A 21,108-nucleotide genomic window follows, 5' to 3' on the forward strand; every position below is an offset into this window, starting at 1 on the left:
GGGCGGGACCAAAACAACCCAGGGGGCGGGGCTTGAGGGGTACAGCTGGATCTGAAATGGGGGGGGCACAGCTGGACTGGGAACAGCTGGATCCAAAACAAGGGGCACAGCTGGACTGGGAACAGCTGGATCCAAACTGGAGGGACAGTGGTGGAAGGGACACAGCTGGATCCAAAATGGGGGGGGGGAGGTGAGGGGGGCACAGCTGGATCTGAAAGGGGGGGCACAGCTGGATCTGAAATGGGGGCACAGTGGGACTGGGGCACAGCTGGATCCAAACTGGGGTCAGCACCAGCTGAGGGGTCACATCTGGACGGGCCCAACCCCACTGAATTCCCCCCCCAGATCCCCCCGTGAGGGGCTGAACCCTCCGACCCCCCCAGTCTCCAGTAGGACAGGGTGGGGGGTCCCCACCCCTCGCCCCTCCCAGGGGGGGCCCATCAGTCCCCTCCCCCAAATCCCCCCCAAATCCCCCCAAACCCCCCCCGAGCCCCCCAGTCCAAGCTCAGCTTCCCCAATCTCTTTATTCTCCGCTCCAGCACCGCAGCACCGACCCCCCCCCCCGAGACCCCCCCAAAAATCCACCAGATCCGTGGGGGGGGGGGGGTACCGGGGTCTCGGGGGGGGTCAGGGGGGGTCCCAACCACTTCCCAAACCTTCCCCAAAAAGTCTCTACGGCGTGAAAAGCGCGGGGGGGGCGTGAGGGGGGAGCGGGATGGGGGGGGGGGGAGCAGGAGTTGGGGGGGGAGGAGGGGGCAGGACCCTCCCCCCGCCGGGTTTTGCTGCTTTTCCAACGGGGTTTTTGACCTTTCCCGCCCTTTTTGGGGACCCGACCCCCCCAGCTCAGGGTTTTCCTTTGTCCTCGGCTCCGTTTTCCTTCTGGATCTCCTCGTAAACGGCCTCCCCGGAGCCCCTCTCCACCCCGTCCCCCCCCTTGGCGTTGGGCACCCAGAGCCCCGAGTCGATGCAGCGCTGCATGTGGTACTTGGCCTCCTGCAAAGGGGGGGGACACGCTCAGGGGGGGGGTTGGGGAACCCCCAGAGGATTTGGGACCCCCCTGAGGGGACTGAGGGAGGTTTGGGGAACCCCCAGAGGATTTGGGACCCCTCCGAGGGGACTGGGGTGGTTTGGGGAACCCCCAGAGGATTTGGGACTGGAGGGGGTTTGGGGAACTCCCAGAGGATTTGGGACCCCCCTCCGAGGGGATCTGGGGAAAACCTCAGAGGATTTGGGATCCACCCTGAAGGGACTGGAGGGGTTTTGGGACCCCCCAAGGGGATTTAGGGATCCCTCAGGAGATTTGGGATCCCCCCAGGGGGGTTTTGGGGTGGGAACTCACGGTGGGGTCCATTTTGCTGATCGTGTCCTGCAGCATCTGAACGTCCTTGACGTCAAAGCATTTCTGGAGCTCCTGCAGGAGGTGCTGGGAGTGACTGGGATGCACTGGGATACACTGGGATACACTGGGATACACTGGGAGTGACTGGGATGCACTGGGATACACTGGGATACACTGGGATACACTGGGAGTGACTGGGATGCACTGGAGCACACTGGGATATACTGGGAGTGACCAGGGTACACTGGGATACACTGGGAGTGACCAGGATACACTGGGAGCACACTGGGAGCACACTGGGATATACTGGGAGTGACTGGGATGCACTGGCAGCACACTGGGATATACTGGGAGTGACTGGGATCACACTGGGATACACTGGGAGCACACTGGGATATTACTGGGAGTGACCAGGATACACTGGCAGCACACTGGGATATACTGGGAGTGACTGGGATCACACTGGGATACACTGGGAGCACACTGGGATATACTGGGAGTGACCAGGATACACTGGCAGCACACTGGGATATACTGGGAGTGACTGGGATCACACTGGGAGCACACTGGGACATACTGGGAGTGACTGGGATCACACTGGGAGCGATTGGGAGCAATTGCATCCCAAACACTCCAATACCCAATACTAAGAGGTTTAGCCCCAAAATCAGACTCATACTGGGAGTGACTGGGAGCCACTGAATCCACGAGGATCCCCAAGCACTCCAACACCCAAAATGTGGGGGTTTAGCCCCAAAAATGGACTCGCACTGAGAACGACGAGGAGCAACTGAACCCCACGAGGAGCCCCCCAAACACTCCAACACCCAAAAGCTCAGGGTTTCATCCCAAAACCAACACTCACAGGAGGCAGGGACTCGTGGGGTCACACCGGGAGTGACTGGGAGTAACCAAATCCCGGGAGGGATTCACAACAAAACAACCAAAACCGGGGATTTGGCCCCAAAACCAGACTCGTCCCGGGAGCCACTGAACCCCAACCCCTCCCTACACCCAAACCCGGGGGATTTCAGCCCAAAAACAGCCACTCACCGGGGGCAGGGACTCGTCACCGAACCCCAACCCCTCCCTACACCCAAACCCGGGGAATTTCAGCCCAAAAGTGGCCACTCACGGGGAGTAGGGACTCGTCACTGAACCCCAACCCCTCCCTACACCCAAACCCCGGGGGATTTCAGCCCAAAAGAGGCCACTCACGGGGGGCAGGGACTCGTAGACATCGACGGGGTCGAGCCCGCCGGGCCCGAGGCGCTTCTGCCGCTCCTCCTCCTCGTACTCGCGCAGGGCCTTCTCCAGCCGCGCCCGCGCCCGGCCCCGCACCCGCTCCTTGAAGGCCTCCAGCTCCTCCGTGAAGCCCTCCAGGTACTGCTGGTCTGCTGTCTGCGGCCCGAGGGGGGGTCAGCACCCCAAAATCCACCCCCAAAATCCACCCCGGGGCCCCCCCCCGGCTCCGTCCCGTCCCGGCGGAGAGGAGGGGAACGCCCGGAGAGCCGGGAGGGGAGGGGAGGGTTTGGGGGAAAAGGAGGGAGAATTGGGGGGGAATTCTGCCTTGGGGGGAGGCTGAGCCCCCCTTTCCACTCCTTGAACCTCCCTTTCCACCTCCTGAGCCCCCCAGTTCCACCCCCTGGACCCCCCTTTCCACCCATTGAGCCCCCACTTCCACCCCCTGGACCCTCATTTCCACCCCCTGAACCCCCCTTTCCACCCCCTGAGCCCCCATTTCCACCCCCTGAGCCCCCATTTCCACCCCCTGAGCCCCCATTTCCACCCCCTGGACCCCCAGTTCCACCCCCTGAGCCCCCATTTCCACCCCCTGGACCCCCAGTTCCACCCCCTGAGCCCCCCTTTCCACCCCCTGAACCCCCCTTTCCACCCCCTGACCCCCCCTTTCCACCCCCTGAGCCCCCATTTCCACCCCCTGACCCCCCCTTTCCACCCCCTGAGCCCCCATTTCCACCCCCTGAGCCCCCATTTCCACCCCCTGAACCCCCATTTCCACCCCCTGAGCCCACCCTGAGGTCCCACCCAGCCCCACCTCCTTCCCCCCAGGTCAAACCTCGACGAAAGGAACAATTTTGAGGTTAAACCCGTGGAAATTGGGGCACCCTCAGCCCCGAGGGGGGGATTTGGGGGTGCCCAGGTGGGATTTTTACCTTAATTTTGGTGAAAAACTGCCGGAAACAAGCCCTGGGATCGACCTTGAGGCTCTTGGCCAGCTCCAGGATGAACTGCATGACGATGGTCTGGTGGGCCACCTGCTCCATCAGCGCGTGTTTCTGAGGGAGAAAGGGGTGAGAATCCCCAAAATTCCCCGTTCCCCACGTCGGGGACAAGACTTGGGGGGATTTAATGATCCTGAAGGTCTTTCTGAACCCAAATTCTTCCCAAATTCCCTGGCTTTGCACCCAGCTCTGGGCTCCTCGTGCCAGGAAACCCCAGGAGGGGGGGCTGAGGATGAATCCCCCTTTCCAAGGAGGGGGTGGGAATCCCCCTTCGCCCTCAAGGAACCATTTCAAGGACCTTTCCCCACCTGTAATTCCCCCATTCCCTCGTTTTTGACAAGAAAACCCAACCAAAAGGCCCTGTGAGGTGAGGACAAGGCGACTCCAGCCTGGAAAAGGGGCTCTCAGCCCAGTGCCAGCCCAGTTTCTCACCTCCTCCACCTCCAGGTCGATGCACCAGATGACCAGGTAGTTGGCTGTCTCCTCGCACACGAGGTGAGGGTTGTCTGAGAGGTATTTCTGGCTGTCATCCCAACGCCTCAGCATCCCTGGCAAACAGGGAAATGGGAGCCTTTGCCACGTGCTAATCAAGGAACAGACCCTAAACTTTGTCAGGAAAGCAGGAGGAATGAGAGGGGTGACTCATCTTGAGGTTTAATGAACCCCCTCCCCTTAAACTGAGCTTTGCCCCAGCAGGGAAAGATTGGGAGAAACACATAAAATCGGTGATTTTTCAGCAGAGTGAGTGGATTTCCTGTGGATTCCCAGCACAGGGAGGGTGTTTCCAGGCTTGGAGCACCCCAAAAAGGGGGTCCCAGCCCCCCAGGTCCCCCCCAGACACTCACCAAAGTGTTTAATCTGCTTCTCGTATCGCTCCACAAAGCTTTTGTGTTTCTTCTCCTTCTGCTCCTCTGTCTCCTCCTTCTCCTCGGGTTTCACATTAAACACACTCTGGGAAGCAGAAAGAACCCGGGAGTGCTTTGGGGGGACCCCCCAGGCTCGGGGGGACCCTCGGGGGGCTCCCCAGACCCACCTTGCTGAACCCGTCCTTGCTGAGGGTGTCGACGTTCCAGGGCATGTTCTTCTCCTTCTTCCTCAGCTCCTCCAGCTTGTTCTCCCAGCTCTTCTCCTCGTTCTTCAGCTGCTGGGCCTCGGCCTGGAGCTTCTCCAGCTCCCCCTTCCCGCTGCCCGGCTCCCCCACCTCCAGCTCCTTCATCTTCTTCTGGCACTCGGCGAGTTTGCGTTTGCACTCCCGGCAGCCTTTATCCAGCTCCTCCTTCTCCTTCTGGAACTGCTCCATCCGCTCCACCCGGGCCTGGAGGGCGGCAAAGGCGGCGGGAATGAGGCTGGAGCGCCCTCCACCTGCCACTCCCGGAACCCCACGGGGCTCTCCCGGCTCCGTTACCCCGCGGGAAGCTGCTCTGGGGGGACACAGCACCCCCGAAACACCCCCAGTCAGGGAAACGCTGCGGCTTTTCCACACGAGGTTTTGTTGGAATTGGGAAGGAACGGCAGCTCCTCCACGGAAAACAGGGAATCACTCCGGAATTCTGGCGCTTCCAAGACCAGGTGAATTCAGTCCAAGCCCTCCAAGGTGTCACTGCCCACCCTGGGGGAATTTGGGGGGGTCTTTGCCTCCCCTGGGGAGCCCCCGAGGTGCTTCCCAAGGGAACAAGTTGCCCCTGGACGTGGCCAGGATTGGGGGGATGGAGCAGGAACCCCTTGGAGGGTCTGGTTGCCATGGAAACGGGAGGGAACAGGGAATGGGGGTGTCATGGGGTCACTGCTGGGATGGGGGAACCCCCCAGTGGGGGTCCCGGGGCTGATCCTATGGGAATATGGGAGCCCCCTCCCCCTGGGGGGATTCTAGGGCTGATCCAATGGGAACAGGGGGAGCAGAGGGGGAGCCCCAACCCCAAAGGGGGGTTTTGGGGCAGGGTCAGGGGAACAACCCCCTCTTCTTCCCCTTCCCCTCGGGAATCCCAGAGCCCGTCCTATGGGAATGGAGGGGGAAAGGGAGAGTCCCTGTCCCATGCGGGGGTCCCTGAGACTGCCTGTCATGGGAACAGGAGAACACAGCCCTCCCTTTCGCTTTTCCTTTCCCTTCCCCTCGGGAATCCCAGGGCCGATCCTACGGGAAAATGGGAAGCATAGGGGGAGTCCCCCCCTCATGGAGGGGTCCTGGGACTGGCTGCCATGGGGACAGGAGGACACCCCCCCCTCTTTGCCCTTCCCCTTCCCCACGGGAATCCCAGGCCCGGTCTCCATAGGAACGGGGCCCTCCCGGAAGGGGGGGGGGGGTGCACGGGTTGGGAACCAGGCCCGGGGCGCAGGGACGATGGCGCAGCCCGGGCGCGGCCTCACCTGGTGCCGCCATCGGAAGAGGCTGGCGGTGTCGATGTTGGGGTGGGTCTCGTCCTCGTCGTCCGAGACCTCGATGTGGTCCCACACGCTGTAATCCACCATGGCCGCGACCCTCCGGCCCCCGCCCGCGCCCGACGCGCTTCCGCCCGCGCCTGACGCACTTCCGGTTCGCCCTCACCGCCCCTCTGCGCCTGCGCACAGCCCGCCCGGGCCGCCCGCCCTGCCCGCTTCAAAGATGGCGGCCTCTTAAAGGGACAGCGCGGGTTCCTACGCAGCTCTTTATCCGCGGCGTTGAGGCGCTGGGTTAGAGGATAAACGCCCTTTCTGGGGTTGCGAGGGTTTATGTTGAAGGAAAACCCGCCTTTTCCATGATTTTAAAAGGGATCGAGTTAAAGGAAAACCCGCCTTTTCTGTGATATTAAGGGTTTCAATGGAAGGAAAGCCCACCTTCTGCATGTTTTGAAGGGTTAAAATGAAGGAAAACTACCTTTTCCGTTATTTTTAGGGTTAAAATGGAGGAAAACTGTCTTTTCTGCTTTTTCTGTGTTCCTTGAGGGAGAGGCATTTAGGGATCTAAACTGAGGTGGGATCCTCCATTTTCACCATTTTCAGGGTTTTAATTGAGGGGGAAATCCCCTTTTAGGGATTTAAATTGAGGGAAAACCCTCTTTTTCTGTTATTTTAAGGGGTTAAACTGAGCAGGGAAAAGGGCAGGAACCGTGAGGGGAAAATGGTGGGAAATGTGAGGGGAAAAGGGTGGGAAACGTGAGGGGGAAATGGCAGGAAACATGAGGGGGAAAGGGCAGGAAACGTGAGGGGAAAAGGGTAGGAAATGTGAGGGGAAAAGGGTGGGAAATGTGAGGGGAAAAGGGTGGGAAATGTGAGGGGAAAAGGGTGAGAAATGTGAGGGGAAAAGGGTGAGAAATGTGAGGGGAAAAGGGTGAGAAATGTGAGGGGAAAAGGGTGGGAAATGTGAGGGGAAAAGGGCGGGAAACGTGAGGGGAAAATGGCGGGAAACGTGAGGGGAAAATGGCGGGAAATGTGAGGGGAAAAGGGTGGGAAATATGAGGGGAAAAGGGTGAGAAATGTGAGGGGAAAAGGGTGAGAAATGTGAGGGGAAAAGGGTGGGAAATGTGAGGGGAAAATGGCGGGAAATGTGAGGGGAAAAGGGTGAGAAATGTGAGGGGAAAAGGGTGAGAAATGTGAGGGGAAAAGGCTGAGAAATGTGAGGGGAAAAGGGCGGGAAACGTGAGGGGAAAATGGCGGGAAATGTGAGGGGAAGAGGGTGGGAAATATGAGGGGAAAAGGGTGGGGGTCCTCCAGACATCTGGTGCATGACCCTCCCCACAAAAACACATCAAATTCCAACTTTTAAAATTTTTTATTGTGTTTTTTTTTTTTCCATGAAAAATACAAAGAGTCGAGTCCGGGGGTGGGGGCCGGGGGGGTCCCGGTCCCCTCCGGGGGGTCCCGCGGTGCCACGGGGGGGGTCCCCGGGCACGTTTTGTCCCCTCGTTGGGCCCCCCCAAAAATTGGCCGGGGCTGAGGTGGGGACCCCTTATTGCTACTGAATTGGGGGTCCCCCCGTCTCCCCCAAATTCCAGGGCTGGATCCCCGGGAAAGGGCGGGGGGGTCAGAGTTTGGGGGGTGACGGCGGATCTGGACACGGGGGTCCCTCCTAAATATTTATATTAATAATAATTAAAACTACAAGAAGCTTCACACAGGCACGACACGAAAGAAAAACAAGAGCCAGGAGGGGCCTGGGGGGGGATCCCGGGGGGAAAAAGAGGGTCCTGGGAGGGTCCCAGGATTGGGGAAAAGCGGGGAAGAATTGGAAATAAATCGGAAATAAACCACCGAAAAGCGAGAAATTATCCCGAGGGCGAAGGGAAAATAAATAAGAATCGCAATAATAATAACAACAACACCAACAATAATTAATAATAATAATTAATAAGAAGAATAATTAAGAATAATTCAGAATAATAACAATTATAATGAGGACAGGAGACTCGGGGTTGGGGGTTTGGGGGGGGGGGAAGGTCCGCCTGTTTTTTGGCCAGGACGCTCCAAGTGGCCAAACCCCAGTGAGCGGAGGAATTTGGGGCAAAAAATGCCCATTTTGGGGTATTTGGGGAAGGTGGGGGGGGGAAGTGTGACAAGACACACCCACCCCGGCCAAAATCTTGGGGGTTCCAGAGGGAATCCCTGAAAATTTTAGTTCCATCGACCCCCCCAAAAGACGCCGTGACCCCGCTCGGGGGTTCAGAGCTGCTCCCGAGGAACTTGGGGGGCACAAAACAGGATCCCACCCCCTCTGGAAAGGCGATTTTGGGGATTTTTTTTGGGGGGGATACTTTTAATATTCTGTTATAAAAATAGATGGATTTGGGTCTGTGGCCCCCGAGGAGTTGGTGGTGCCCCTCGTTACCTGATAATGGCTCTAATTAAACACGGGGTTAATCCTTACTTTTGTTCTTTCTCCCCAGAAATTCCTCCTCCTCCCCAGAAAAATTAAGGAAAACCATGGAAAGAAGGAGAGAGGGAGCAGAGACCTCCCCCCTGCCCCCCCCGCCCCGTGGAGTCCCCACCTGGCACCTGGACACACCTGGATCAGGTGGGGGGGGGCACCGCTCCAGGTGGTCCGGCCACCGCCGGAGTGGTGGGGTTTGGGGTACCTGGGGGGGTCCCAGCTGGGTCTGCAGTGTCCTGGGGGGTCTCCAGGCTTTCCGGGGCCCCCCCGAGTGTCCTGGAACACCTGGAGGAGTCCTCGGGACAGGTGAGGGGGCCCAGGCCGCGCGTCAGGTGTCCCCTCGGTGTCCTCAGAGCCACGGAGGGGGGCCCGAGGCCTCCGGGGTGTCCTTGGTGCTCACAGGGGGTCCCCGAGGTCCCTGGGGTGTCCTTGGTGCTCACAGGGGGTCCCCGAGGTCCCCAGGGTGTCCTTGGTGCTCACAGGGGGTCCCGAGGCCTCCGGGGTGTCCTTGGTGCTCACAGGGGGTCCCGAGGTCCCCGAGACCTCCAGTTGGGTTTCTCTGTGGTCTCTGGGGTGTCCTTGGTGCTCACAGGGGGTCCCCGAGGTCCCCGAGACCTCCAGTTGGGTTTCTCTGTGGTCTCCAGGGTGTCCTTGGTGCTCACGGGGAGATTCCCGAGGTCTCCGGGTGGGTTTCTTCACCCAGGGTGTCCTTGGTGCCCAGGGAGGGGGTGCCCAAGGTCCCCGAGACCTCCAGTTGGGTTTCTCCGTGGTCTCCAGGGTGTCCTTGGTGCTCACAGGGGGTCCCCAAGGTCTCCAGGCCTCCAGCTGAGTTTTCCACGGTCTCCGTGGCACTCATGGGAGATCCCTGAAGGTCCCCAAGGTCCCCAGCTGGGTTTCTCCACGGTCTCCATGGTGCCCACGGGAGATCCCCAGAGATCCTCGAGGTCCCCAGCTGGGTTTCTCCACGGTCTCCATGGTGCCCATGGGAGATCTCTGAAGGTCCCCAAAGATCCTCGAGGTCCCCAGTTGGGTTTCTCCGCGGTGCCCACAGGGAGGGGGTCCCACGACCCGACGGCGGCCCCGGGAGCCCCCGCGCCCGGCCGGTGGCCGCCCCTCAGGCCTTGTGCTGCTTGGTGGTCTTGAAGGAGACCTGGAGCACGCGGTCGCCCAGGCGGTACCCGTTGAGGCTGGCGATGGCCAGGGCGGCCTCCTCGTAGTTGGTCATGGTGACGAAGCCGAACCCTTTGCACTTGTTGGTGGCGAAGTCCCGGATGACCTTGACGTTGGTGACGGCCCCGAAGGGCCCGAAGAGCTGCCACAGGACGCTCTCGTCCGCCTCCGGGGCCAGGTTGTAGACGAAGATGCACCACCCGGGGCCGGGGGTCCCCAGGCCCACCCCGGCCAGCGCCGGCACCGCCTCGATGGCCAGCGGGGAGAACCTGGGCAGCAGCGACAACGGGCTGGCCTGGGGTCAGCAGGGGGGGCCCCTCCCCTCCCAGGTCGTGGGGGGGGGGGGCTGTGGGGCGGGTTTAGGGGGGTTTTGAGGGGTTTGGGGCCGGGGGGAGGTGTTACCTTTTCACCCCGTACGCCACGTTCAGCAAATTGTCGAGGCTGGAGGGGCAAGAGGCTGTTGGGGGGGGCACCAAGGGGTGTCCCTGGTGCCAGGGGGGTCCCACCCCCTCGGCCCCCCCCGGACCCCCCAGGTCTCTGTTCCCAGCTGTGTCCTGACCCCAGGACCCCCGGGATCCTGTGACCCCCAGGACCCCCGGGATCCTCAGGATCCTGTGACCCCCCGGTCTCTGTTCCCAGGTGTGTCCCGACCCCCAGGACCCCCCCAGACCCCCTGGGTCTCTGTTCCCAGGTGTGTCCCAACCCCCAGGACCCCCGGGATCCTGTGCCCCCTGGCACTCCCCAGCAGTGCCCATTCCCAGGGGGACCTCCCCACTCCAGCCCCCATTCCCGTGGGTATCCCACCGCCCAGGATCCCTCGGGAGCCCCCGTTCCCACGGATATCCCACCCTCCCAGCCACCTCAAGACCCTCAGGACCCCCATTTCCAGGGATATCCCATCCCTTCCCGGACCTCCAGGACCCCCATTCCCAGAGATATCCCCCCCTCACTCCCCAGGGCCCCCATTCCCAGGGATATCCCACCCCCTCACCCCCTCGCCCCCCCAGACCCCCGGGACCCCCGTCCCTCACCGGAACCGCTGTGGTGGGGTGTGCAGGGCCCCCATTCCCAGGGATATCCCACCCCCTCACCACCCCAGACCCCCCCAGCCCCCCCGGGACCCCCGTCCCTCACCGGAACCGCTGTGGTGGGGTGTGCAGGGCCCCCGTAGCGCCGGGCCCCCCCCGGGGCAGAGGCTCAGCAGGGCCCCCCCCGCCTTCTGCCCGGGGGTGTTGGCGAACTTGACCGTGATGGGCTCGGCCGCCCCCAGGGGCTTCTGCCCGTGCAGCCCCCGCACGGCCTCCTCGGCCTCCACGCGCTTGTCGAAGCGGATGAAGCCCACGCCCCGGGACACACCTGGGCAGGTGAGCTGGGGGTCAGGGGGGCGTGACCCCCCCAGGACCCCCATTCCTGGAGCTGTCCCACCCTCCCAGGCAGGCTGGGCACACCTGGGCAGGCCTGGGCACACCTGGACACACCTGGGCACACCTGGGCAGGCCTGGGCACACCTGGGCACACCTGGACACACCTGGATACCCCTGGGCACACCTGGGCACACCTGGACACCCCTGGGCACCCCTGGGCACACCTGGACACACCTGGGCACAGCTGGGCACACCTGGGCACCCCTGGGCACACCTGGACACACCTGGGCACAGCTGGGCGTACCTGTGACCTGGTCCACGAGGATCCTGGAGGTGATGATCCGGCCGTACTGGGAGAAGAGCTGCTCCATGTCCTTCTGCCCCATGGCCTTGGGCAGCCCGCTCACGTACAGGTTGGCATCGCGGATGGAGGCGGAGCTGGGCCGGGCGTAGGACACCTGGGGGGGCAGGTGAGCCCTCGGGACCCCCCTCCCCGGTGACAGCCCTGTCACCTGCCCAGGGTGTGTCCCCCCCAGCGCCACCACCCCGAGGGACCCGGGGATCCGCCCTTCCCAGGGGGGTGACCCGCAGGAGTGACCCCCACGTGCCCCCTCAGGGGCCCCCTCACCCTAAAGGACCCTCAGGTGCCACCCCCCAACCCCAAAGGACCCTCAGGTGCCCCCCCACCTCAAAGGACACCCAGGTGCCCCCCCCAGCCCTGAAGGACCCTCATAGCCCCCCAGGTGCCCCCCAACCCTGAAGGACCCCCATAGCCCCCCAGGTGCCCCCCCCAGGTGCCCCCCAGCCCTGAAGGACCCTCATAGCCCCCCAGATGCCCCCCCAGGTGCTCCCCAACCCTGAAGGACCCTCATAGCCCCCCAGGTGCCCCCCCAGGTGCCCCCCGTGCCCACCCCGTGCCCCCAGGGCACCTTGATGGTCTTGGTCTGCAGCTTGAGGCCGTTGAGGGCCCCGATGGCCCTGTCGGCGTCTCCGGCCTCCACGTAGTTCACGAAGCCGTAGCCCAGGCTCTGCCCTGGGGGGCCACTGTCACCGGGGGTGGCCCTGTCCCCATGGCCCCACCCTGTCCCCATGGCCCCACCCTGTCCCCACAGCCCCGCCCTGTCCCCATGACCCCACCCTGTCCCCATGGCCCCACCCTGTCCCCACAGCCCCGCCCTGTCCCCATGGCCCCACCCTGTCCCCATGGCCCCACCCTGTCCCCACAGCCCCGCCCTGTCCCCATGGCCCCACCCTGTCCCCATGGCCCCACCCTGTCCCCACAGCCCCGCCCTGTCCCCAGTCCTGTCCCTGTCCCCAGTCCTGTCCCTGTCCCCAATCCATCTCCCCTGTCCCCATGTCCTGTCCTCCCCCATCCCTGGGATCCCGTGTCCACCTCCCCTCTCCCCACATCCCACCTGTCCATGTCCTGACTCCCCCCATCCCACATCTCCCATCCCGTGTCCATGTCCTGACTCCCCACATCCCACATCTCCCATCCCGTGTCCCCCTGTCCATGTCCTGACTCCCCACATCCCACATCTCCCATCCCGTGTCCCCCTGTCCCAGCCCCATCTCTCCCGTGTCCCCATGTCCCGTGTCCATGTCCCACCTCCCCATGTTCCCGTGTCCTGCCCCCATGTCCTGTATCCCTTTCCCCCATCACCCCCTGTCCCCTCCTGTCCCCCATCCCCTGTCCCCTGTCCCCTGTCCCCCGTACCGGTGACCTTGTCCCGGACAAGCTTGCAGGACTCGATGTTCCCCGTATCTGTCCCCCGTGTCTGTCCCCCCTGTCCCCCCCTGTCCCCCGTGTCTGTCCCCTGTCCCTCCTGTCCCCCGTGTCTGTCCCCCCATCCCCTGTCCCCCCCTGTCCCCCGTACCGGTGACCTTGTCCCAGACGAGCTTGCAGGACTCGATGTCCCCCGTATCTGTCCCCCGTGTCTGTCCCCTGTCCCTCCTGTCCCCCGTGTCTGTCCCCTGTCCCCTGTCCCCTCCTGTCCCCCCATACCAGTGACCTTGTCCCAGACGAGCTTGCAGGACTCGATGTCCCCCGTGTCTGTCCCCCCTGTCCCTCCTGTCCCCCGTGTCTGTCCCCTGTCCCCTGTCCCCTCCTGTCCCCCGTACCGGTGACCTTGTCCCGGACGAGCTTGCAGGACTCGATGTCCCCCGTATCTGTCCCCCCTGTCCCTCCTGTCCCCCGTATCTGTCCCCCGTGTCTGTCCCCCCTGTCCCCCCTGTCCCCCCTGTCCCCCGTGTCTGTCCCCTGTCCCCTGTCCCCTCCTGTCCCCCCATACCGGTGACCTTGTCCCGGACGAGCTTGCAGGACTCGATGTCCCCCATGTCTGTCCCCCCTGTCCTCCTGTCCCCCGTGTCTGTCCCCCCTGTCCCCCCTGTCCCCTCCTGTCCCCCGTACCGGTGACCTTGTCCCGGACGAGCTTGCAGGACTCGATGTCCCCGAGGCTGCCGAAGAGGCTCCTCAGCTCCTCCTGGCTCATGGACTGGGGCAGGCTAGTTGACGATCAGGTTGGTTTTGCTGTCGTCGGCCACGGCCGGGGGGCCCGGGGGGGCCCCGTTGGGCAGCGCCGCCGCCACCCCCGGCCTGGCACGGCCACCACGGGCACGGGCACGGGCACGGGGCCACAGCCCGACGGGCCCCGCGGCGCTCGGAGCCTGGGCCTCCACCGTGCTCAGGATCTGCTGGGGGACAGCGGGGTCACCGGGACAGCGGGGACAGGGAGGGGACAGCGGGGGTCACCGGGACAGGGAGGGGACAGGGAGGGGACAGCGGGGTCACCGGGACAGGGAGGGGACAGGGAGGGGGGCAGCGGGGTCACCCGGACAGGGAGGGGACAGGGGAGGGGGACAGCAGGGCACGGGGGGGTCACCACGGGGACAGGGCCAGTGATGGCACGTGGAGACATTGAGGGGACAGAGACACTGAGGGGGACAGCGGGATCATTGGGGACAGGGACAGGGAGGGGACAGCGAGGGGACAGTGGGAGCACAGGGACAGCGAGGGGACAGTGAGGGGACAGCGAGGGGACAGTGGGGAGCACGGGGGACACCGGGATGGAGAGCACAGTGGGAGGGACAGGGACGGTGAGGGGACACCGGGGACAGGGAGGGGACAGGGAGGGGACAGGGACACCTGGGCCATGGGGACACCTGGGCCATGGGGACACCTGGGCCATGGGGACACTTGGGTAAGGGGACACCGGCAGGGCACAGTGACACCTGGGTGATGGGGGACACCCGGGCCATGGGGACACCTGGGTATGGGGACACCTGGGCCATGGGGACACCTGGGCCATGGGGACACCTGGGTGATGGGGACACCTGGATCACGGGGACACCGGTGGGGCACAGTGACACCTGGGTGATGGGGACACCTGGGTCATGGGGACACCTGGGTCACGGGGACACCTGGGTGATGGGGACACCTGGGCCATGGGGACACCTGGGTATGGGGACACCCGGGGTCATGGGGACACCTGGGTCACGGGGACACCTGGGTGATGGGGGACACCTGGGCCATGGGGACACCTGGGTCATGGGGACACCTGGGTCACGGGGACACCTGGGCCATGGGGGACACCTGGGTCATGGGGACACTCGGGCCATGGGGACACCTGGGTCATGGGGACACCGGCGGGGCACAGTGACACCCGGGTGGGTCCGTGGGGACAGCGGGGGGGGACACACACGACAATCCCCCCATTGTGCAGCAGCGCCCCCCCGGCCCCTTCCCCCCCCCCGCGCGCGGGGCCGGGGTGGTGACAATGGCCCTTTGTCACCCGGGGGACGGGGCCACCCGGGGCCACCAGCCACGGGCACGGGGGGCGGCGGGGACGGGACACGCGGGGACGGCGACACGCGGGGACAGCGACACGCGGGGCACGTGTGGCCCCCCCCCACCCCCCAAGGGCCGCGGGTTTGGGGCGGGGGTCCCCGCACCCCCTCCCCTCGCCCCCCCGTGTCCCCCCACGCCGGCCCCTCCCCGCACACGCGTGTGCTCCCGCCCGGCCCCGCAGGTGCCACACGCGTGGGACGCCGCGTCCCCCCCCCCCCGGGTCACTCGGGGGGGACACAGGGCGGGGAGGGGGGGGGGGGCGAATTCGGGGGGGGGCTCGGGAAGGATTTGGGGAGGAGGGGATGGGAGATCTGGGGGTCCCGCAGCCCCCCCGCCCCCCCCCCCCCAAATCCTACCGTCACCATCGTGTCGCGGGGGTGGGGGGGGGCCCCCCGCACGGCCCAGAGGGCTCGGGGGGGGCCCGGGGGGGCCCCGGGGGGGGGGCTCCGGGGGTCGCGGGCGGCAGCGGGAGCTGCGAGCGCCGGCCCCGACGGTCCTTTAAAACGTCCTTGGGCGGGCGCGGGGCGGGGCCCCCCCCAAAAACCCGCCCCCCCCGCCCCCCCCCCCCCCCGAGATGGTTCCGTCCGCCCCTCCCCCCCTCCCCAAAAAAGAGGTGGCTCAGCCCGCCCCCCCCCCCTCCCCAAAAAAAGAGGTGGGTCAGCCCGCCCCCCCCCCCCCAAAAAATGAACCGCCCCCCCCGTCATTGGCCCAAAGCCCCCCGAGACCCCCCCAGGCCACGCCCACGGGGAGGAGGGAGGAGGGAGGAGGAGGAGGAGGAGGAGGAAGGACGGGGGGGTGAAGGAGGAGGAGGAAGAAGAGGAGGAAGGATGGGGAGATGGAGGAGGAGAGAAGATGGAGAGCCGGGGAGGGAGGAAGAGGAGGGAGAAGTGAGGGTTTGAGGAGGAAGAGGAGGACGGAGGGAGATGCAGGAGGAGGAGGAGGAAGACGAGGGGAGGAAGGACGAGGAAAAAGGAGGAAGGATGGGGAAGGGAGGAGGAAGAACAGAAAGGGAGAGGTAGAAGAGGAGGAGGAAGGACGGGGGATGATGAAGGAAGAGGAGGCTGAGGGGGGATGAAGGACGAGGGGGAAGGTCTGGAGGAGGGAAGGAAGGAGGAGGAGGAGGAGGAGGATGAAGGCCGCGGAGAACCCGGCGGAGCCGCCGCCGCTTCAGCACCGGGGACAGCGCCGGGCCCGGGCCGAGGGACGGGGCGGCCCCGGGACCCCCCAAACCGGGGAGGGGGCACCAAGGCGGGTCCCCGCCCCCTCCAACCCCCCCCCGACAGAAGAAGCAGCACAAAAAGTCCCCGACTTTAATAATTCTGGAGGGTCCCGGGGGGGGGCTGGGGGGTCCCACGGGGGGGTCACATCCCCCCCAGTGTCCCCAAACCCCCCCAAACCCCCAGGTGACCCCGGGGGGGGGACGGGTGAGAACAAGGAAATAAATAAAAGGTGATGGGGGGGCCACAGGGTCACCTGGGGGGGCCACGGGGTCACCTGGGGGGGAACAGGGTCACCTGGGGGGAACAGGGTCACCTGGGGGGGGATCAGGGGTCACCTGGGGGGGAACAGGGTCACCGGGGGGGCCACAGGGTCACCTGGGGGGGGAACAGGGTCACCTGGGGGGGAACAGGGTCACCTGGGGACACACACACACACAGAGACCCCTCGGGGGGGCTGAGGGGGTCCCCCAAGTGCTCAGAGTGCCCAAGGGGGGGCTCAGGACCCCCCCCAGGTGGTTCTTCTTCACCTCCAGGTGCAGCCACAGGTACATCGGGGGGGGCCCCAGCGAGCGAGGGGGGGGGCCCAGGTGAGCGCAGGGGGTCCCAGTGAGCTGGGGGGGTCCCAGTGAGCTGGGGGGGCCCAGGTGAGCTGGGAGGGGTCCCAGGTGAGCTGGGGGGGGTCCCCAGGTGAGTGCAGGGGGGCCCAGGTGAGCTGGGGGGGGCCCCAGGTGAGCTGGGGGGGGTCCCAGCGAGCAGGGGGTTCCCAGGTGAGCTGGGGGGGTCCCAGTGAGCAGGGGGGGCCCCAGGTGAGCTGGGGGGCCCCAGGTGAGTGCAGGGGTGCCCAGGTTTGCTGGGGGGGTCCCAGGAGAGCTGGGGGGGTCCCAGGTGAATTGGGGGGGGCCCAGGTGACCTGGGGGGGGCCCCCTACGTGCCGCGGGGCTCGGGGTGAGCCGTGAGCCCCCCGTGCCGCCGCATGTGCCAGGTCAGGGAGGCGCGTTGGCCGGCACCGGTACCCCGCACACCTCGCACCTGGGGGGGCAAGGGGGGGGTCAGGGGTGAACAGGGACCCCCCCTCGCCCTCCCCGGGGGGTCCCCAGCCCCTCCCCATCACTCACTGCAGGGGGGTCTCCCCGGTGTGGGTCCTCCTGTGAACCTCCAGGTGGTTCTTGCGCTTGAAGGACTTGCCGCAGGTGTCACAGGTGAAGCCCCGCACACCTGAGGGGGGGCACCGGGGGGGGAGAGAAAGGGGGTCACAGTGAGGGGACACAAGGGGGATTTTGGGGGGGCACAGGGGGATTCTGGGGGGCACAGGGGGGGATTTTGGGGGGCACGGGGGGACGCCCCCAGCCCGGCTCTCACCTGAGTGGACGCCCACGTGCCGGTTCAGGTGGGTGGGCAGGTGAAAGCTCCTCCCACAGCCGGGCGGGGGGCACTGCTGGGGGCCGGGCCCCGGCGCCGCTCCGGGGGCACGGGGGGCTGGGGGGGCACGGGGGGGGTCAGGGGGGGGCTGGGGGGGGCACGGGGGGGTCAGGGGGGGGCTGGGACAGGTCTTGGGGGGGGGTTGGGACAGGTGAGGGGGATCTGGGGGGGCAACGGGGGGGGTCGGGGGGGGCTGGGACAGGGCAGGGGGGTCTGGGACAGGTTGGGGGGGGTCTGGGACAGGTGAGGGGGGCTGGGACAGGTCAGGGGGGGGCTGGGACAGGTCGGGGGGGCTGGGACAGGTGAGGGGGGGTCTGGGAGAGGTCGGGGGGTCTGGGACAGGGCAGGGGGGGCTGGGACAGGTTGGGGGGGCTGGGACAGGTGAGGGGGGTGTTTCCCCCCCCAGGGCACCTGGCAGCTGCCGGGAGCGCGGCAGACCCGCCCACAGCCGGCGGGGGGGGCAGCTCAGGGGCTCGGGGGGGGTCCTCGGGGGGGTCCTCGGGGGGGGTCCTCGGGCTCCGGGGGGGGGGGCACGGCCCCCTCCTGCTCCGCCGGCGCCTGCAGAGCCTGGGCTGAGACCCCCCCTCAAAAGGGGGGGGGGCAGGTAGGGGGGGGGGCCCACCTGAGAACTCCCAACCCTCCTCCTGCCCCAAAAAATGACCCCCCCCAGCACCCGAGAGCTGCCCCTGACCCCCCCAACCCCAAATCTTCCATCACCCCAAAATCTGCCCTAAAAAACCCCCCCAAGACCCCCCAGGTGCTCCCCAGCTGCCCCCCCCCCTCAGAGGGAGGGGAACAGGTAACGGGGGAGGGAGCTGAGAGCACCTGAACCCCCCCAAAACTGACCCCCCAGCCCCCCCCCAAATCCTCCACCACCCCAAAATCTCCCCCCAAAAAATAAGTTCCTGACCCCCCCAAATAAAACCCCCCCCCGGGTGCTCCCCCCACCCAGGTACCCCCCCCCCCCCAAAATCCCCCAAATCCTTCCCCAGGGGACACCCTAACCCCCCCCCCCCTCCCTCCCCCAGACCCCCCCAGCCCCCCCGACCTCTGGGGCTCTTTGGGGATCTCGTAGATGATCGTTGACCCCTCGGGGTCCTCGCCCGGGGGGGGGTCCCGGGGGGGGCTCCCGGGGGGGCTCCGGAGGGGGGGGCTCGGCGGGGGGGGGCAGCTCCTCCTCCTCCTTCAGCCTCAGCAGGGGTTCCTCGTCCTCCTCTGCCACCAGTGCAGGGCTGAGACCCCCCCGGGCCCCCCAGCACCTCATTCCTGCCTTCCCCGGGGATTCCTGACCCCAAATACCCCCCCAAACCACCCTGATCCCCCCATTCCTGACCCCAATCCCCCCCCTGCCCCCCCAAAACCACCCGGATCCCCCCATTCCTGACCCCAAATCCCCCCTGACCACCCCCAATCCACCTGATCCCCCCCATTCCTGACCCCAAATCCCCCCTGGGCCCCCCTAGGACCCCAGTTCCCCCATTCCTGACCCCAAATCCCCCCCTGACCACCCCCAATCCACCTGATCCCCCCATTTCTGACCCCAAATCCCCCCTGACCACCCCCAATCCACCTGATCCCCCCATTTCTGACCCCAAATCCCCCCCCTTGCCCCCCAATCCACCCTGATCCCCCCATTCCTGACCCCAAACCCCCCCATGACCCCCCATCACCTGATCCCCCCATTCCATTCCCGCCCCCAAACCCCCCGTGCCCCCCCCAGCCCCCCCTTACCTGTCTTAGGCAGGTGTGGCTCCACAGTTTGGGGGGGGAAGGTGCCCCCCCCCTTCCAGCAGCACCTCGTGCCCCCCCCCCCAGGCCGAGCTGGAGCCCCCCCCAGGATGAGGAGGGTGGGGGGGCCCCCCCCCGTCCAGCCCCCCCCCGCGCCGGGAGGGGGAGGGGCAGGGGGACACACACCACGGCCTCCAGAGCCTCGGGGGGGGGGCGCGGGACCCCCGGGACCCCCGGCGGGGGGGGGGGGGCTCAGGCACTGCCGGACCCCCCCCCGGGGCCGCCTCTGAGCCGGAGCTGCAGCCCCCCGGGGGAGGAGGAGGAGGAGGAAGAGCTGGGAGCTGTGGGGGGGGACAGGGAAGGTCAAGGGGAGACCCCCCCAAAAAACATATCCCCCCCAGAGGCAAAATAACTCCCTGAAACACCCAAAAATGCCCCCCCCAGACCCACAGGGACCACCTGAAATACCCCAAAAATGCCCCCCCAGACCCAGAGGGACCACCTGAAATACCCCAAAAAATGCCCCCCCAGACCCACAGGAACCGCCATCCCCATCACTCCCTGAGGTGCCACAGACCCCAAACCCCATATCCAGATCTCCCCAAACCCCCCCAAACCCCCCCAGCCCGCTCCCCCTCTCCCCCCCAACTGTCATCCCTGTTGCCCCTCGGAGTCGCTGGGGGGGCGCAGACCCCAAACCTCACACCCAAACCCCCCCAAGCCCCCCCTAACCCCCCCAAACCCCCTGCTTGCCCCCTCTCCCCCCTGACCGTCATCCCTGTCGCCGTCGGAGTCGCTGGGGGGGCGCAGACCCCAAACCCCATATCCAGACTCCCCAAACCCCCCCAAACCCCCTGCCCGCCCCCCTCACCCCCTCACCATCATCCCCGTCGCCCTCAGAGTCGCTGGGGGGGCGCAGACCCCAAACCCCACACCAAAACCCCCCAAACCCCCCCAGCCTGCCCCCTCACCCCCCTGACCATCATCCCCGTCGCCGTCGGAGTCGCTGGGGGGGCGCAGACCCCAAACCCCATATCCAGATCTCTCCAAACCCCCCCAAATCCCCCCAGCCCCCCCTCACCATCATCCCCGTCGCCCTCAGAGTCGCTGGGGGGGCGCAGGGGCGAGTGCAGGTCCCTGGAAGTAGCGGTGCCCGCGCTCGCACTGCCACACGGCCGTGGTGTAGAGCCCCACCGAGGGGTCCAGCTCCGCCAGCCGCGGCTCGTAGGGGCAGCGCTGCCCGTGGTCCTCGTACCAGATCACCGCGTGCCGCAGGCAGTTCACGTTCCGACGGCGCCCTGCGGCACGGGGGGCACGGTGGGACCCCCAAAATCCCAGCAGAGACCCCCCTCAATGGGTCACAGCCCCCCCCAAAATCAGGTACAGCCACCCCAAAACCCGATACAGCCCCCCCATGGGCTCTCTGATCACCGCGTGCCGCAGGCAGTTCACATTCCGACGGCGCCCTGGGACAGGGGGGGGCACGGTGGGACCCCCAAAATCCCAGCATAGACCCTCCAGGGCAGGCACAGCCCCCCAAAGTCAGGTACAGCCCCCCCAGGGGGTCACAGCCCCTCCCGGGGGGGGTCGGGACTCACTTTTCTTGCGCTTGGTTTTTTTGGGGAGCTGCTCCCAGGGTTTGCTGCGGAGGGGAGAGAACACGAGGGGGAAAAAGGGGCTTCTTCCTCCCATAGGAACCCCCCAAACCCAGTTTTCTCCTCCTCATCTTCCTCCTCCGGCACTCCCAAACCCAGCCTTCCTTCTCCTCCTGCTCTTCCCGCACAGCTCTCTCCCGGTTTTCGTTTAAACGCCGAACATGACAAAAACCACGAAAGGGCACAGGAGGAAGAGGAGGAGGAGGAGGAGCAGAAAGGCCTCGGAGAACCACCCGCCGCCACTTCAGCACCGGGGACAGCGCCGGGCCCGCGCCCGCTCCCC

General features: G+C 65.8%; 3 protein-coding genes and 3 long non-coding RNA genes across 8 annotated transcripts; 2 read left to right on the forward strand and 4 right to left on the reverse strand.

The window, feature by feature from the left end:
• Window positions 1-505: 505 nt before the first annotated feature.
• Window positions 506-6,111, reverse strand: LOC127465839 (hsp90 co-chaperone Cdc37). Its single transcript, XM_051776371.1, has 8 exons — window positions 5,947-6,111; window positions 4,616-4,897; window positions 4,428-4,533; window positions 4,015-4,130; window positions 3,514-3,636; window positions 2,558-2,740; window positions 1,340-1,411; window positions 506-993 (listed from the first exon to the last, which is right to left on the reverse strand). The coding sequence occupies exons 1-8, from the start codon at window positions 6,046-6,048 to the stop codon at window positions 844-846; spliced, it is 1,134 nt and encodes a 377-aa protein (XP_051632331.1). The 5' UTR covers window positions 6,049-6,111; the 3' UTR covers window positions 506-843.
• A 503-nt stretch (window positions 6,112-6,614) lies between these two features.
• Window positions 6,615-8,049, forward strand: LOC127465843 (uncharacterized). Its single transcript, XR_007902421.1, has 2 exons — window positions 6,615-6,863; window positions 7,047-8,049. It is a non-coding gene; the product is annotated as an uncharacterized LOC127465843 (long non-coding RNA).
• A 672-nt stretch (window positions 8,050-8,721) lies between these two features.
• On the forward strand, window positions 8,722-9,543 carry LOC127465841 (uncharacterized). Of its 3 annotated transcripts, none has more exons than XR_007902418.1 (4): window positions 8,722-8,836; window positions 8,877-8,954; window positions 9,160-9,366; window positions 9,441-9,543. It is a non-coding gene; the product is annotated as an uncharacterized LOC127465841 (long non-coding RNA). The 3 variants fall into 3 exon arrangements; XR_007902417.1 differs by having other exon boundaries at window positions 9,160-9,293; window positions 9,367-9,507; XR_007902419.1 differs by having other exon boundaries at window positions 8,784-8,876; window positions 8,916-8,954; window positions 9,160-9,293; window positions 9,367-9,507.
• On the reverse strand, window positions 9,436-15,305 carry LOC127465840 (ELAV-like protein 3). Its single transcript, XM_051776372.1, is given in 10 exon segments — window positions 9,436-9,861; window positions 9,995-10,033; window positions 10,624-10,631; window positions 10,733-10,787; window positions 10,789-10,948; window positions 11,261-11,414; window positions 11,886-11,989; window positions 13,367-13,463; window positions 13,465-13,647; window positions 15,160-15,305. Coding segments are annotated over 10 exon segments (1,134 nt in total). The 5' UTR covers window positions 15,169-15,305; the 3' UTR covers window positions 9,436-9,536.
• Window positions 13,655-14,425, reverse strand: LOC127465842 (uncharacterized). Its single transcript, XR_007902420.1, has 3 exons — window positions 14,326-14,425; window positions 14,239-14,289; window positions 13,655-14,135 (listed from the first exon to the last, which is right to left on the reverse strand). It is a non-coding gene; the product is annotated as an uncharacterized LOC127465842 (long non-coding RNA).
• A 267-nt stretch (window positions 15,306-15,572) lies between the features above and the next one.
• Window positions 15,573-20,991, reverse strand: LOC127465848 (zinc finger protein 653-like). The gene is given in 15 exon segments (XM_051776379.1): window positions 15,573-16,297; window positions 16,399-17,022; window positions 17,024-17,045; window positions 17,139-17,238; window positions 17,383-17,499; window positions 17,783-18,000; window positions 18,491-18,567; window positions 18,569-18,657; window positions 19,174-19,195; window positions 19,198-19,422; window positions 19,425-19,482; window positions 19,484-19,511; window positions 20,252-20,306; window positions 20,308-20,468; window positions 20,769-20,991. Coding segments are annotated over 14 exon segments (1,341 nt in total). The 5' UTR covers window positions 20,863-20,991; the 3' UTR covers window positions 15,573-16,297; window positions 16,399-16,947.
• Window positions 20,992-21,108: the final 117 nt, after the last annotated feature.

The sequence above is a fragment of the Manacus candei genome, unplaced genomic scaffold, assembly GCF_025592945.1.
Source record: "Manacus candei isolate 608988 ecotype Guabito, Panama unplaced genomic scaffold, ASM2559294v1 h1tg000506l, whole genome shotgun sequence".
In the NCBI taxonomy this organism is placed as follows: Eukaryota; Metazoa; Chordata; class Aves; order Passeriformes; family Pipridae; genus Manacus; species Manacus candei.

Coding starts and splice junctions, on each gene's coding strand:
- LOC127465839 (XM_051776371.1), bottom strand. CDS start 6,048: ATGGTGGATTACAGCGTGTGGGACCACATCGAGGTCTCGGACGACGAG. Junction 4,131..4,427: donor GAAGCAGATTAAACACTTTG/GTGAGTGTCTGG, acceptor CCTGTTTGCCAG/GGATGCTGAGGCGTTGGGAT. Junction 994..1,339: donor TCAGCAAAATGGACCCCACC/GTGAGTTCCCAC, acceptor CCCCCTTTGCAG/GAGGCCAAGTACCACATGCA.